The sequence below is a fragment of the Hemicordylus capensis genome, chromosome 5, assembly GCF_027244095.1.
Source record: "Hemicordylus capensis ecotype Gifberg chromosome 5, rHemCap1.1.pri, whole genome shotgun sequence".
NCBI lineage: Eukaryota > Metazoa > Chordata > Lepidosauria > Squamata > Cordylidae > Hemicordylus > Hemicordylus capensis.
The window spans coordinates 175632946-175649452 of record NC_069661.1 but is presented as its reverse complement, the minus strand read 5'-3'; the positions used below and the strand labels follow the sequence as shown (position 1 = coordinate 175649452).

At 39.9% G+C, this 16507-nt stretch overlaps 1 protein-coding gene and 1 long non-coding RNA gene across 7 annotated transcripts in view; one reads left to right on the top strand and one right to left on the bottom strand.

Moving 5' to 3' along the window:
• The window catches only part of DOCK4 (dedicator of cytokinesis 4), a 391842-nt gene that overhangs the window by 152501 nt on the left and 222834 nt on the right, over positions 1-16507 (bottom strand). For all 6 annotated transcript variants that reach the window (XM_053253855.1, XM_053253858.1, XM_053253861.1 and 3 more), the window contains exons 11-12: positions 16042-16174; positions 7247-7335 (exon numbers count right to left, since the gene is read on the bottom strand). In XM_053253855.1, the coding sequence (XP_053109830.1) occupies positions 7247-7335; positions 16042-16174 (222 nt within the window). The remainder of the gene's footprint in view (positions 1-7246; positions 7336-16041; positions 16175-16507) is intronic.
• LOC128326652 (uncharacterized) overlaps positions 1-16507 on the top strand; it is a 32341-nt gene that overhangs the window by 11645 nt on the left and 4189 nt on the right. The window lies entirely within an intron of this gene.

Below are 16507 nucleotides of genomic sequence, written 5' to 3'. Positions count from 1 at the left end.
TCCCCCTCCTAATGATTCCTAGCATGGAATTAACATTTTTCAAAGCTGCCATGCACTGAGATGACACTTTCAATGAGCTGTCTACCACGACCCTAAGATCCCTCTCCTGGTCAGTCACCAACAGCTCATATCCCATCAGCATATATATGAAGTTGGTGTTTTTTGCCCCAATGTGCATCACATTACATTGAACCGCATTTGCCATTTTGTCGCCCAGTCCCCCAGTTGGAAGAAATCATTTTGGAGTTCCTCATAATCCATTGTGAAAAAGTTTAGTGTCATCTGCAAATTTGGTCACTTTGCTGGTCACCTCAATTTCTAGATCATCTATGAACAAGTTAAAGAGCACTGGTCCCAGTACCGATCCCTGGGGGACCCCACTTCCTACCTACCTCCATTGTAAAAACTGTCCACTTATTCCTACTCTGTTTCCTGTCCTTCAACCAGTTATCGATCCACACATGAACCTGTCCTCTTATTCCATGACTGCTAAGTTTACTCAAGAGCCTTTGGTGGGGAACTTTAGCAACAAGTTTTTTGGAAGTCCAAGTATACTATGTCAACTTGATCACCTTTATCCACATTCCTGTTGACACTCTCAAAGGACTCCAAAAGGTTAGTTAGGCAAGCCCTTCCTTTGCAGAAGCCATGCTGGTTCTCCTTCAATAAGGCCTGTTCTTCTATATGCTTAACAATTTTATCCTTAAGTATGCTTTTCATCAATTTACCCAGCACTGAAGTTAAGCTGACCAGCCTGTAATTTCCAAGATCCCCTCTGGAACCCTTTTTGAAAATTAGAGTCACATTAGCTAGTTTCCATTCCTTTGGTAAAGAGCCCGACTGTAAGGACAATTTATATATTTTTGCTAGGAGATTGGCAATTTCACATTTGAGTTCCTTCAGAACTCTTGAGTGGATGCCATCTGGTCCTGACTACTTTTTAATTTTTAGCTTTTCAAGACAGTTTAGAACATCTTCCCTTGTCACTTCAAATTGGCCCAGTTCCTCAGCTGCTAAACCTGAAAAACTCAATTCTAGAGAGGGTATATGTTCAGTATTCTCCGCCGTGAAGACAGATGCAAAGAACTCATTTAGCTTCTCTGCAATCTCTTTATCCTCCTTAATAATCCCTTTCACACCCTCATCATCTAAGGGTCCAACCACCTCCCTGGCAGGTTTTCTACTTCTGATATATTTAAATAAGTTTTTGTTATTCCCCTTGACACTTCTAGCTATATTCTCCTCAAATTCTCTCTTTGCATCCGTTATTGTGTCCTTGCATTTCTTTAGCCAGAGTTTATGCTCCTTCCTGTTCTCTTCATTTGGGCAGGACTTCCATTTTCTGAAGGAAGTCTTCTTCCCTTTTATAGCTTCACTGACTCTACTTGTTAGCCACGCTGGCATCCTCCTGAACTTGGTGGTACCCTTCCTCATTCTTGGTATACATTCCAACTGAGCTGCTAGTACTGTGGTTTTACATTGGTACTCTACTGTAATAGTACTGTGGTTTTACATTGGCTGACAGTGCCAGGGGACAATGAGGCTACAGCTGCTATTATTTTTAATGTATTGATTTTTATTGTTCATCAATTATTTACTTTCTTGGGTCCATGCCCTTAAGAACTTTAGTGCTCTTCAAAAGTCTGCAGGGTCCAAACAGTCACTCTTTGCTGGTGAGCTGGTGTCCTCCTCATACCCCTTTTTAACATAAAGAAACATACAATGATGAACTAAGGTTGCAGAGCCCTAGAAGAGATGCATTCACTCTACAGGCACAAGAATGTATAACTGCAAAATCTAAATAGTTGTTATAGTTGATTCATTAGTTTTTCATTTGTGGAACAGAGTGCATGAAAAATTATTTAAAGAGGAACCACCAATGCCTGGTAAAATTATAATACAATGGGGAAAAACAGAATTGGTTTCTCAGCCCAAGACAACTTAGCCAAAGAACAAGATCAACAGCACAGAGGGGGCAAAAATGTATGGCCTTCACTCAGCATCCCACCATTACAGGCAGTTTTTTATCCCACTCAACTCTAATTCCCCAACTGATGCTGTTTTACATTGTCCTGTATTTATTTTGTGAATTGTTCTGTAGTTTGTTTGCTTTTACTAGTTAAACTGCTGAGTTAAATTTGACTGCTGAGCTTACTATTCTTATGAACGCACAAGGTGGTTTACAATAATTAAAACATTTTTTTAAAAAAACAGCAGTAGAACTTCACAAATAAAACATTTTCCCGGCATCAAGGCAGAAAGCAAATAATCCTGCATATCAGTCAGCAGTCAAATGTATCTAAGCAGTAAAAACAAAAAAACAAAAGGCATGCCAAAAGGTGAAACACAAAGGAAGAAGAGGCACAGCCTGGGTACCACACTGAAAAATAATCGTCTCTTGTCCCTGCCAACTCTATATCAGCTGGTAACAGGACACTTAAGAGGACTTGATCAGCTGATCACAGGGAACAAGCACAACTATATGGAGATGGTTCTTTCGATAGCCTGGTCCCAAACTGTTTAGAGTGTTAAGGTAGAGATGAGAACCTTACGTTGAACCCAGACATGAACAGGGAGCCAGTGCAGCTGATTTTTTAAAAAGTAAATTAATATACTCTACCAGCCTAGTTTTGGTTAACAGTTTCACTGCAGCTTTCTGGAGTTTCCAAATACTTTCTATGATAATCTTATATAGAGTGTGTTGTAATACTGTAATCTATTCTGTGGATTTATAGAGCATGTTGTAATAATCTAGATGTGGCCTGTGCCACCACTGGTGTCACCTTTGTCATCATGGCCAGGTCTGATTTTTCAAGGAGATGACACTAACCCACTATCTCCGTAGTTTCACAATGAATCCCTACGACTGAATCACTTGTCTTACTCATGAAGAGCATCTCTGTCTTGTCTAGATTCAGTTTCAGTTTGTTTGCCCATATCCAATTCCAGGTACAAGTTCAGAACCTCCACAGCCTCCTTAGTTTGAGATGAAAAGGAAACACAAGATGCATATCCTCTGCTTATTGATGGACAACAACTTTCCTGAGACCTCCCCTAACAGTTTTATGTAGGCATTAAATAGAGTGCTATGGGACAGGTTCAGATGTTACTCGACTACAACTTCTATAATCCCCAGTCACAATAGCTAAAAGGATGATAGCAGTAGTAGTTCAACAACCTCTGGTGACCCAATGTTGGGATGCTGAACTAGACCACAAGCACACATGTGGGATTGGGGTAAAAGTTTACAGCAGGATAATGAATGTAATCTAATGAAAGCCTAACCCAGCAATTTCCCTTTTAAACATTTCTCCACCGGTGTCCCCTAGTTTTGTTTTGTTTTTAAATTTAGAAACACTACCAAATACATTTTATGTATTAGATCCATCTGTACAGCTTCTTACAAAAGTGTTAGATACATCTGTACAGCTTGTTACAAAGAAACAACAACACATTTGAACCTCAAAACACTTCACTTCTATTGTCAAGTAATAATTAAAGCTAATAGAGCAGTAATTGCCAAGCAACAATCTCTATCAAAGTGCAGTTGCCTTGGCTTTTCATTTATCGAGAACAAAGAGAGATGCTTTCATGCTGTGTGTATTTATATTGAATCTCAAGATCTCAGCATCATTCATGCTTTGAATTTCTTTCAAATAACAGCCTTCACTGACAACTGATGCTTCAACACATCAGAATATAATGTACATAATCTCCTTGTCCCAGAAGGAAGGATTAAAATGGTAGATGAATACCTTGTCACAGGATTGTATATTAATTAAACAAAAGCATATTACTGTATGTTAGAACATATATAAAATACAAATCTTTAAATGCTGTTGGTGCATCCCTGAACTCAGCAGAGTTTAGAGAGCTGGAACAGAGGCATTACAGGTGATAGAAGAGAGCTATCATGTGCCACTAAATTATTTCCTGTTTTGCTTAATTTGAGAAGGAAGATGTTCACTACAGTATTAATATATGGAAAGTTCTCCATCAAACTGAATGTATACCATTATCAAACCAGTAATATTTGCTGAATTGTGGAATTCACACCCTCCCCACACACACACACTTGGGATCCAAATTAACTCCAACTGACTACCTGGGCTATTTCTCTTTTCACTTAAAAAAATCATCTGAAAATATGGAGATGGGGGGTCATGTTGCATATACCACAGGATACTGAGAGATACTAATTACATCTAATGAATAATTGCATCTTCTTAATCGGTTTATCACTGCTTCCACTTCCTCGTCTTGCTGGTGTCAATTTTTAGACAGTGAACCGACTGGCACACAGATCTACAGCTTCACATTGGGTGGGTTCACACTGATGCAGAACCTAGGTTTATTCCATTCAATTTTGGTTTGTTTGCTCATCCAAACCCATGCTGACAACAAACCAATGTTTACTTCAGGCCACCAAACCATGATTTGAACCCTAGGTTTAAAGTCAATTTATGAATTTCAGCTTCTGCTTATCAAGGCTTCGCATGATGTATGAACCAGCAACCTACGTTTAAACTAGTAGTACATTAACACTGGCCTGTCATATACAAAGACACAACCAGGATACAAAGCCACTCTACGCAGCAAGCAGCTCTCACTGATGCTTTTTCTGAAACTTCACTCCTTTCTAATCTGCCTAGCTATAGATTAGGTTACCCAGCCCTGCAGCTTCTTTTTTCTTACCTATCTCACTCAACACACACAAATGCCAACCCCCCCCCCAAAAAAAACCAATTAAAAAATGCCAAACCATCAAGGGCCTTTGGCTTTTGAAAATGATTTAGGGTGCTCCTAAACCCACATATTTTGAGCAGGACCCTGATTAATGCTGCCTGAGGGGAAACATGTTTCACCCATACAATGGGAGTGATTTTGGGGGATCCTCCCTTCTTTCTGCTGCTACCAATATTCCCGAAGGACAGGAAGGTATTTAAAATTGCTACTTAACTCTGCTTTTAAAGAGTCAGGACATGGGAATGTTACAAGTATCTGGAAGAAGACTGGGGATGGGTGGGAGGTGGTTTCCAGTTGATTCTCAGGGGACAGGGAGGTGGGCAAGCTTGTTTAAAAATTGCTCCCTAATAGTTTACAGTGAGGGAAATAAGTATTTGATCCCCTGCTGATTTTGTCCGTTTGCCCTCTGACACAGAAATGACCAGGCTATAATTGGAATGGTAGGTTTATTGTAGCTGTGAGAGACAGAATAACAACAAACAAACCCTCAAAAGCCCAGTGCCCAAAAGTCAGCGATGGATTTGCATTGTAGTGAGGGAAATAAGTATTTGATCCCTTCACAAAAGATGTCTTAGTACTTGGTGGCAAAACCCTTGTTGGCAATCACAGAGGTCAGACGTTTCTTGTAGTTGGCCACCAGGTTTGCACACAACCCAGGAGGGATGTTGTCCCACTCCTCTTTGCAGATCCTCTCCAAGTCAGAAAGGTTTCGAGGCTGATGTTTGGCAACCCGAACCTTCAGCTCCCTCCACAGATTTTCTATGGGATTAAGGTCTGGAGACTGGCTGGGCCACTCCAGGACCTTCATGTGCTTCTTCTTGAGCCACTCCTTTGTTGCCTTGGCTGTGTGTTTTGGGTCATTGTCATGCTGGAATACCCATCCACGACCCATTCTCAATGCCCTGGCTGAGGGAAGGAGGTGCTCACCCAAGATCTGACGGTACATGGTCCCGTCCATCGTCCCTTCGATGCGGTGAAGGTGTCCTGTCCCCTTAGCAGAAAAACACCCCCAAAGCATAATGTGTCCACCTCCATGTTTGACGGTGGGGATGGTGTTCTTGGGCTCATAGGCAGCATTCCTCCTCCTCCACACACGGCGAGTTGAGTTGATGCCAAAGAGCTCGATTTTGGTCTCATCTGACCACAACACTTTCGCCCAGTTCTCCTCTGGATCATTCAGATGTGCATTGGCAAACTGCAGACGGGCCTGTACATGTGCTGCCTTGAGCAGGGGGACCTTGCGGGCACTGCAAGATTTCAGTCCTTCACGGCGTAGTGTGTTACCAATTGTTTTCTTGGTGACTATGGTTCCAGCTGCCCTGAGAGCATTGACAAGTTCCCCCCGTGTAGTTCTGGGCTGCTTTGTCACCGTTCTCATGATCATTGCAACTCCACGAGGTGAGATCTTGCATGGAGCCCCAGACCGAGGGAGATTGACAGTTGTTTTGTGTTTCTTCCATTTGCGAGTTATCGTCCCAACTGTAGTCACCTTCTCACCAAGCTGCTTGGCGATAGTCTTGTAGCCCAGTTCAGCCTTGTGCAGGTCTACAACCTTGTCCCTGACATCCTTCGACAGCTCTTTGGTCTTGGGCATGGTGGTGAGTTTGGAAGCTGAGTGATTGCTTGCTTCTATGGACAGGTGTCTTTTATACAGGTACTGTAACAAGCTGGGATTAGGAGCACTCCCTTACAGAGGGTGTTCCTCATCTCAGCTCGTTACCTGCATATAGTGAAAAGACACCTGGGAGCCTGAAATCTTGCTGGTTGATAGGGGATCGAATACTTATTTCCCTCACTACAATGCAAATCCATCGCTGACTTTTGGGCACTGGGCTTTTGAGGGTTTGTTTGTTGTTATTCTGTCTCTCACAGCTACAATAAACCTACCATTCCAATTATAGCCTGGTCATTTCTGTGTCAGAGGGCAAACGGACAAAATCAGCAGGGGATCAAATACTTATTTCCCTCAGTGTAATTGGAAAAGTCTTTACCACGGAATAGTGGGTAGGAAATGGTTAAATATGCCTGATCAGGGTCTGGACTCTGACTTTAGCTTCTGCGTTTCCAAGTAACTCGTGTCTCAGGTCCACATCTCCTTTCAACTGGGACCAATAATGAGGGAATAGCTGATGAGAAGGGATCCCTTGTCAGCAGCAGTGAAGGGCAAAGCAGGCTGCGACAAAATCCAGGTACTTTCTCAGAGGCCAGGAGAAGTACAGCTTAACATATCAAATTTTGCAATCTTCATTTTAAAGATTCTTCTACCATGTCCCCTAGTTTTGATCCTTAAAAAACAACAACTAGAACACTAAACAATATGTTCTAAGTACTAAATACATCTAAGTTTTGGTGAGACCAGGAGATGTACAACTAAATAAACCAAGGATCTGTGATCATCTGTGGCACCAATTCTGGTTTCTTAAATAAATCGATATTTATTTAGGTTCGGTATGACATGTGAAGCACTCCATGTTGTCAACAAAATCAGAAAGTAACTTACCAGCATTGGATCCTGTTAGGTTGTAACGAGCATTTAGCTTTTTGATGATGTTCTCATGGATCTGATACCAGTCACTCTCGGTATTACACCTGTAAGAGTAATGTTTGTCAACAAATAGCAGCATTTCCCCCACCCACATTAATGTTGCTTTTGTAACTGCCTGTGGTTAAAACACAGTGAAAGTGACTTGAGTTAATCTTGCAAACTCAGAAAGTCTCTCTCAAAGTAAATAAATGAAGACAAAAGTCCGTACCAATATCTTTCATATCCTGTTCTCACCTGTCAAATGAGATCATCATCAACTTGCATCTGGAGTTTTGAGATGCCTGCAATATACTCTGCTCACAAGAACTGCTATATAAATAGCAAAGAAAAAAATGTACTGGTATACCACTGCAGAAATGCTTGCTGAGCAATCAAGAGACCACACACTCCATACTGAGCTAATTTGCAGATTTTGTCTTCATTTGAAAATTATAGGAGAAACCTAGTGGATTTACAGATACCAGAAAGCACTGGCCAGTGTGTATAGATTTGTACCAAAAGGTCAAAGAAAATTGCACTGTAATGTAATTTTGTTCAAGTGTGTTTACTTAAAAGGAAAAGCTACCTGGAAGTTAGTCACTAGTAGCAATTTGACCTAGGAAACATTACACTAGCTTTTAAAAAACAAAACAAACGCTTGGGTTCCAAAATCTAGCTATTTCCAATATTATTTCTGCTATTTAAAAAGTAGCTAGAATTTTTCATGTTTTTGTCTCCCATGAAGTAAGAAAGGCTGCAAAAAACCAAGTTACATTTTCAAAGGAGACGATCTCTGGCAAGTAAATCTCTCTACTGTTGGGGAATCCAGCAGAGAACACTTCCAGATGAACTGAAAATAAAGCCACTGTGTCAATACACCACCACACTAAATTGTCCTCAAAACCATTGCTTCCAGCAGCTATAATTCAACACACTGGGGAAAACAGGCTAGTGAAGGGCTGACTCTGAGATACCAAAATGATTCACAATCCAAGGACTAACTCTGACAGTAACAGAAGTGTTTATGGTTGGTAACATCTGTTTGTACTTTCACACTATTTCTCAATTTTTCTCTTCACATTCTGAGTCCAAAATCAAAGGACAGTTAAAACACATCTGGTAGCATCCACACTTTCCTTTGCTTCAAAATAAAGACTCCGTGCCCCAGACAAATGACACTGTAGATGCTGCCTTTTTTCTCACTTTATTTTTCTTCCAGAAAATCATTTTTTCTTCTTCAATCTAACATCAGTACAACTATGTTAAAAAAAAGTCTACATGCTATGAACACCATTGCCCTTGTTAAGATATCTGGATTAAGATTTTGTGGTTACTTGCTTTAATAGATAATTGGGATCACTATATTATATTTTCAGACATCACTGCATCAAAATAGAATCTCAGTTTATTGCTTAAATTGCCAGTCTACATTGCTGGGAGATAATCTGTTTATCACTTGGAGAGCAAAACCAGCTCCCACAATATTTATTTATTTAGCATATTTGTAATGGTAAAGGGAAAGTGTGCCATCGAATTGGTGTCGATTCCTAGTGTCCACAGAGTCCTGTGTTTGTTTTTGGTAGAATACAGAGGAGTTTACCATTGCCTCCTCCTGCACAGTATGAGATTATGCCTTTCAGCATCTCCCTATATTGCTGCTGCCCGATACAGGTGTTTCCCATAGTTTGGGAAACCAACTTTACCAACTGTTTCCCATAGTCTGGGAAACATACGAGCAGGGATTCGAACAGGCAATCTACACCAATCCAAACTTATGTCTCTGAGATGTTTACAACAAATCAAATCAAATCATATCAAATCAAAACAGAAATTAAAAAATTATAACAGTTTAAAACCATAAGGTTAGTTAAAACGTTTGGGTGAATAAATGCATCTCAAGAGTCTTTTAAAAAGTAATCAAAGATAGGGTGGCCCTTATTTCAGCAGGGAGCGCATTCCAAAGCCACAGGGCAGCAACAGAGAAGGCCTGTCCCTGAGTGGCCACCAGGTGAATTGGTGGAAACTGCAGATGGACCTCTCTAGATAATCTCAATGGGTGGTGGGGCTCATAGCAAATAAGTTCCCTTAAACACCCTGGACCTAAGCTGTTTAGGGCTTTATAGTTTATAACCAGCACTTTGTATTTCGCCCAGAAACATATAGTTAACCAGTGTAGTTATTTTAATATAGGAGTAATGTGATCTCTCTGAGATGACTCAAAGACCAACCTAGCTGCTGCATTTGCACCAACTGCAGCTTCCAGACTATGTACAAAGGCAGCCCTACATAGAGTGCTTTGCTGTTATCAAGTCTGGAGGTTACTAGCATATGCACTACTCTTTGAACATCCTTTTTCTCAAAAAAAAAAAAGGATGCAGCTGGCATATCAACTTGGAAAGTTGTTTAGAATGTCAGCTATTAGCAAGTGCTGTGAAAACAGCTGGAAGGTGTTTCTATAATGCCTCAGTCCACAGCTGAATATTGATAACAAACTCAGTATACGCCTTTACCAGAATGGCTGGTCTAAACCTAGCCAAGGAACAAGTACCTACACACAAGAAGGCGCAGACACACAATGAGGTCTAGTCTTATGACACTGGCTAGACATTTGTAGCAAGACATTACTACTTATACCAGAACTTGCAAGGTGAGAGTTAGCAGGGTACTTGGTCACCATGAATAGTGAGACATTCATCTAGAGGGGATATATGTGACTAATTTGCCTAGATTCTGATTTTCAGAATTTCAGAAAACTTCTCTGGATTAACATCTCGCTATTCCTGAACAACAACTACGACGACGACGATGACGACTATGACTATTTACATACAGCTTTTCAAAAAAACTTCTCAAAGCGGTTTACATAGCAAACAAACAAACAAACAAACAAACAACAACAAAATGGTTTCCTGTCCCAAAAGGGCTCATAATCTAAAAAGAAACATAAGGTAGACACCAACAACCTGGGGTTGTATAGGGACAGATCCTCTCCCCCTGCTAAATTTAAGAGAATAACCCCTACTCCTGGTGATCAAGTACCCTGCTAATTTGCACCTCAAAGATTCTGGAATGAGTAGTAGCTGGATTAGTCATCTTCCAGGGACACTAATGACAACAGATTAAAGGTTTAGCTCCTTAGATGATATGTAGGAAGACAGGCTAGGATAATAATGTTTTAATTTATAAACATAAGCCTCAGATCCAGTAGAACAAATATGAAAAACAGTGATGGTTGATTATCTGAATTGTTTATATGTTCCAGAAAGTTAGTCTGTTCTAGCAAAGAGAAACTTGTAAAATTTTCAAAATTTACACTTTCAAAATTAACACAGCTACATGAGCTGTCATAGATGAACTTACTTCATCAGTGCAAGACTGTGCCTACAAAAACTCATACCACAATCTGTTTATTTCTTTAAGGCTGTACAGTACTCTTTGTTGTGCTGACTGCAATATGTTATATTTCTTGAGCAAAGCTAATAATTTAGTTGTGACAGAACACAGTCAGTACCTGATATCTAAGAGTATCTAATTGTTATAAAATACTGTATCACACACCTTGTAGCATAACTGACCACAACAGTCAAGGATTTTATTTATTTATTTATTTACACAGTCAGGCAAGTGTTATTCACTGGTTTGTTTTATCCAGACATCAAGTCCTTCTCAAGGAACTGGGATGGCTGAATTTTATCATCAATACTGTTGGTTATTATAGATATCGTCGCAAAATATAGGCTGTTCCCAGTAAAGTTGCTTTTTGTAATTGGCTGGTGGTGATTTCTGTGGCCCCTATGGTATTGAGGTGCTCTTCAAGTTGTTTTGGAATTGCACCTAGGGTGCCAATTACCACTGGGATTATTTTGGTCTTTTTCTGCCACAGCCTTTCAATTTCAATTTGTAGATCTTTGTATTTTGTGATTTTTTCTATTTCTTTTTCTTCTATTCTGCTATCCCCTGGTATTGCTATGTTGATTATTTTGATTTGTTTTTCTTTCTTCTCGACTACAGTTATATCGGGAGAATTGTGTGGCAGATATTTGTCTGTTTGTAGTCGAAAGTCCCATAATATCTTTGCATCCTCATTTTCTACAACTTCTTCAATTTTATGGTACCACCAATCTTTGGATACAGGTAGCTTGTATTTTTTTGCAGATGTTCCAGTGTATCATCCCTGCTACCTTGTCATGCCTGTGTTTGTAGTCAGTCTGTGAGATCTTTTTACAACAGCCGATTAAGTGGTCCACTGTCTCATCTGCTTCATTTTCCACTTATATTGTGCAAATATTGACCATGCAGTGGCTTATTTTTTCATTTTTCTGCTCGGTTCTTGACTTGTTCTTTCTTGTAGGCTTGCTTTGTTTCATTGGTGTTGAATAGTTTCTCGTTATTGAGCATTTTAAGTGCATCTTCTTCACTGTCCTTGATATATTCTTCAAGGCCTCTCTTCTCCTCCTCTGCTGTTTGATGGACTTTCAGCACTCCTCTTCCACCTGAGCTGCGAGGGAGGTATAACCTATCTACATCACTGCGGGAGTGCAGAGCATGATTGATGGTCATTATTTTCCTGGTCTTACGATCTAGCGTCTCTAGCTCTGCCTGGGTCCAGTCTATTATCCCTGCAGTGTATGTGATAACAGGTATAGCCCAGGTGTTTATGGCTTGTATGATGTTCCCGCCATTGAGTTTGGACTTGAGGATTTTTCTGACTCTCCTGATGTATTCACTTTCAATTTTTCTTTTAACTTCAGTGTGTGCGATGTTATCAGCCTGGAGAATGCCCAAGTATTTGTAAGGTTCTTTCTCTTCCAGGTTCTTGATCTTGCTTCCATTGGGCAGCTCTATTCCTTCTGTTTTTGTTATTTTCCCTCTGTTCATTATTAATGCAGCACACTTGTCTAGTCCAAACTCCATTGCTATATCGCTACTGAATATACGGACAGTGTTTAGCAGTGATTCGATTTCTGACTGGGACTTTCCACACAACTTCAGATCGTCCATGTACAGCAGATGGTTGATTTGACTTGATGTTTTAGATGTTTGGTATCCGAGGCCTGTTTTGTTTAGTATTTGTGAAAGTGGAATCATGGTGATTACAAACAACTGAGGGGATAGTGAGTCCCCTTGGAAAATACCTCTTCTAATGCTAACCTGTCCAAGTGTCTCGCCATTGATTGTTAACTGTGTACTCCACATGCTCATTGCTTTTTTTATAAATATCTGAATGTTTTTGCTGACACCAGTTGTTTCTAAACATTTTAGTATCCATGTGTGAGGCAATGAGTCGAAGGCTTTCTTGTAGTCAATCCATGCAACACTTAGATTGGTTTTTCTTCTCTTGCCATTTTCTAAAATCATTTTGTCAATCAGCAGCTGGTCTTTTGTGCCTCTGGTGTTCGGGCAATTTCCTTTCTGTTCAACTGGAAGCTGTTTGTTAGTTAATAAGTGTTGCATCACTTCATCTGCTATTATTCCAGTTAATAATTTGAACATGGTTGGAAGGCAGGTTATCGGTCTATAATTACTTGGAAGTGCACCTTTTGCTGGGTCTTTCATGATGAGATGAGTTTTCCCAGTTGTTAGCCATTGTTCAATATCACCTCCTTGCAAAATGTGATTGAACTGTTTTGATAGTTGTTTATGAAGGTTTGTTAGGTGTTTAAGCCAAAAGCCATGCAGTTCATCATCGCCTGGTGCAGTCCAATTTTTAATTTTCTTTGCTTTTTCATTTATCAATTCTGGTGTTATTATTAGATCTTGCATTTGTTGGTTACATTTTCGACCTCTTTCATCCAGCCTGCATTTTTATTATAATCTATCGGATTGTCCCATAATTTCTGCCAGAATTGCACTGTTTCTTCTTTATTTGGCGTTTCTATGTTTCTTGCAGTTTCTCCTTCCATGCTTTGGTAGAAACGTCTCTAATTTGACTGAAATTGGAGATTCTGCCTGTGTTGTGTAATTCTGGCTTCGTATCTGCTAATCCTCTTTGACACTGCTGTTATTTGCTGCTTTATTATTTCCAGGACTTCTCTAATTTTCCTTGAATCTAGGTGGTGTTTTTGGATCAGATACTGTTTGGTGTTTTCATTCTTCAGCTTCTGTCTTTCATATCTTTCAATTTACTAGCATCTGATCTAAGCCTGGTGATTTTATTTTCTAATCTAATCTTCCATTTAGGTGATGTACTGCTTTCTTTTTTTACAGGTCCACTGATCTTATATCTGAGCTCCTGTGTTGTTATTGTTGCTGCACTGTACATTAGTTGGTTTGTTTCTTGAAAATTATTGGTTGTTATTTCTTCAAGTGCAGCATTTATATCTTTTAATGCCTGATCATGTTGTTTTTTGGCAACTGTTTTTAGAGCTGGAAGTCGAACCCTGGTGGTTGTTTGGTTCATGTGCTCAGTTATCTTTTGCTTTAGTTCTTGTTGCTTTTCTGTTAAATGGCATTCCAGTTTTTGAGGTGAAGGCAAAGGGGCGGTTGCCTGGTTTTGATTTTGAAACAGTTCAGCAACAGTGGTATCCTCTATTTCCAACACCTCCTCTACCTGCGCCTGAGCAACTGCTTTAGTTGGTGGTAATTCTTCTTCCATGTCTTGAGCCTGTGTTGCTCTTTGCAGTTCTTCCAGCTCAACTCCTGTGAATACTTTATTTCTTATTATGAATTTTCTCTGGTCTGCTAGTCTTTGTTCTGTTATTTCTGTATCTGGATGGTTCTCTTTCCAAATTTGGTACATTCTTTTTAAATAACCTATTATTATTTCTTGTTTACACAGTCAGACAGGTGTTATTGACTGGTTTGTTTTATCCAGACATCAAGTCCTTCCCAAAGACTTGGAATGGCTGAACTTTATCATCAGTACTGTTGGTTATTATAGATATTGTCCAAAATATAGGCTGTTCCCAGTAAAGTTGCTTTTTGTAATTGGCTGATGGTGATTTCTGTGGCCCCTATAGTGTTGAGGTGCTCTTCAAGTTGTTTTGGAATTGCACCTAGGGTGCCAATTATCACTGGGATTATTTTGGTCTTTTTCTGCCACAGCCTTTCCATTTCAATTTGTAGATCTTTGTATTTTGTGATTTTTTCTATTTCTTTTTCTTCTATTCTGCTATCCCCTGGTATTGCTATGTCGATTATTTTAACTTGTTTTTCTTTCTTCTCAACTACAGTTATATCTGGTGTATTGTGTGGCAGATAATTGTCTGTTTGTAGTCAGAAGTCCCATAATTTTTTGGCATCTTCATTTTCTACAATGTTTTCAATTTTATGGTCCCACCAATTTTTGGCTACAGGTAGCTTGTATTTTTTGCAGATGTTCCAGTGTATCATCCCTGCTACCTTGTCATGCCTTTGTTTGTAGTAATTTGGTACATTCTTTTAAAATAACCTATTATTATTAATTATTATTATTATTATTATTACACTTTATATCACACTTATATCCTGCCTACAACAGAATCATAATAGCAATAAAACCACCAATCATAAAAACAAAGAAAACAACAATTAGCAACAATCATGAAATGCAGATATCAAATGAGAGCTCGTTACTGGCAGCTGCATCAAAACAGAAATGCTTTTAGATGATGTCTGAAGATATATATAGAAGGACCAATTGGATTTCTTGAGACAATGGAGTTTCATAACCTGGGTACTATTATCAAGGCGGCAGCCCCTGTGTCCACTAGGGGTGTGCTCGGAACCGGCTGGCCTGGTTTGGTTATACTCAGGATCTGAACCAGGCCAGTTCGATCTGGCACCCCCACGACCCCACCCCCAAGTTCGGTCCAGGGGGGTTTGCACACTTTTTTTTTTTTTAATTTTTTTACTTACCCCTTTGGGGGAATTGTTGGAGGCGGCGTTCCCCCTCCCCCCGCCAGCCTCCCTTTTTGCCACCACTGGCCGTTCGGCCGGCTCTTCGGCCCGTTCGGGCCTTCCCACTCCGGCGCAGTGGCCATTTTGGATGCTGCCATGCCTGCACAATTGGAATCTGTGTGACCTAGGACATTCAGAGGCCAATTGTGCAGGCACAGCGGCCTCCAAAATGGTTACCACACCGGAGGAGGAGCTGGCCAGTGGCGGCAAAAAGGGAGGCTGGCAGGGGGAGGGGAAACCTCCGCAAACACCACCACCCCCGCGACCTCCAAAAACTCCCCCAAAGGGGTAAGTAAAAAAAAAATCGTGAACAAGGAATGGTTGGGTTCGACCCCGAACCATAAAACTGAACAGGTTCGACATCGAACACATTCAACATAGAACCTGTTTGCACATCCCTAGTGTCCACCAAAGGCATCTCAGATGTTCTTGGAGACATGGTGCAAAGCATTTTATATAGACCAGTTTCTCCATCTCTGGCTGTTTTTTAAAAGACCCTTAAGATGCACCTGATTTCTCAGGCTTTTAATTAATTTAAATTGATTTTATATCATAATTATTTTAAACATTTAATCCTACTTTTATATTGTTTTTTAACTTATGTACACTGCCTAGGGATGCATATGTCAGGCGGTATAGAAATAAGATAGATAGATAGATAGATAGATAGATAGATAGATAGATAGATAGATAAAATTGCCTGCCATAGAATTGTTTAATTTGAATGTATTATGGAATGTAAATTTGCACATATAACTGAAGATAAATATCCTCCAAGAGATTCAAATAACAAACACTTGAAAAATGGTGATGTTAAATTTCTTTCTTAAAATTTGACCTCACTATTTCTCACAGAGAATGTGGCAACCTATTTCAGATAAGCATTTACTTACATGTATACTTTGAGGATAAGGTCATCTTTTGTGTCGCCTGCTAAAAGATCTGCTATGCTGAGGACAGCACAGCCAAAAGGTCGCCGATACTGTACGTTGCAAGCATTTTTCTTCTCACCAGCTCCCATTCGGCCTGTCAAAATATAGAATAAGACACATGAGCCACTAAATAGCATCTTTCCAACTCTGCAAAGGGGGAGGAGGGAGGTCAGCTCTGCCAACACCTGTAGTTTATTTAATTAAATAATTGTATTCAATTATAACTATGTAAACAAATTTAACATTTCCTCCAACCTTCCCCCGATCCTGCCCTATAATAGTGGGAAGTATATTTAAAATATTTTCATTAAAACCTATATGGGCATAACATTCTAAGTTCTTCTAAGTTCACTTACCTAACCCAGCTCCCTAGATCCTTCTAATAGGGACATATAGTTGTAGGATTTTGTGCCAGACTCCCACACCC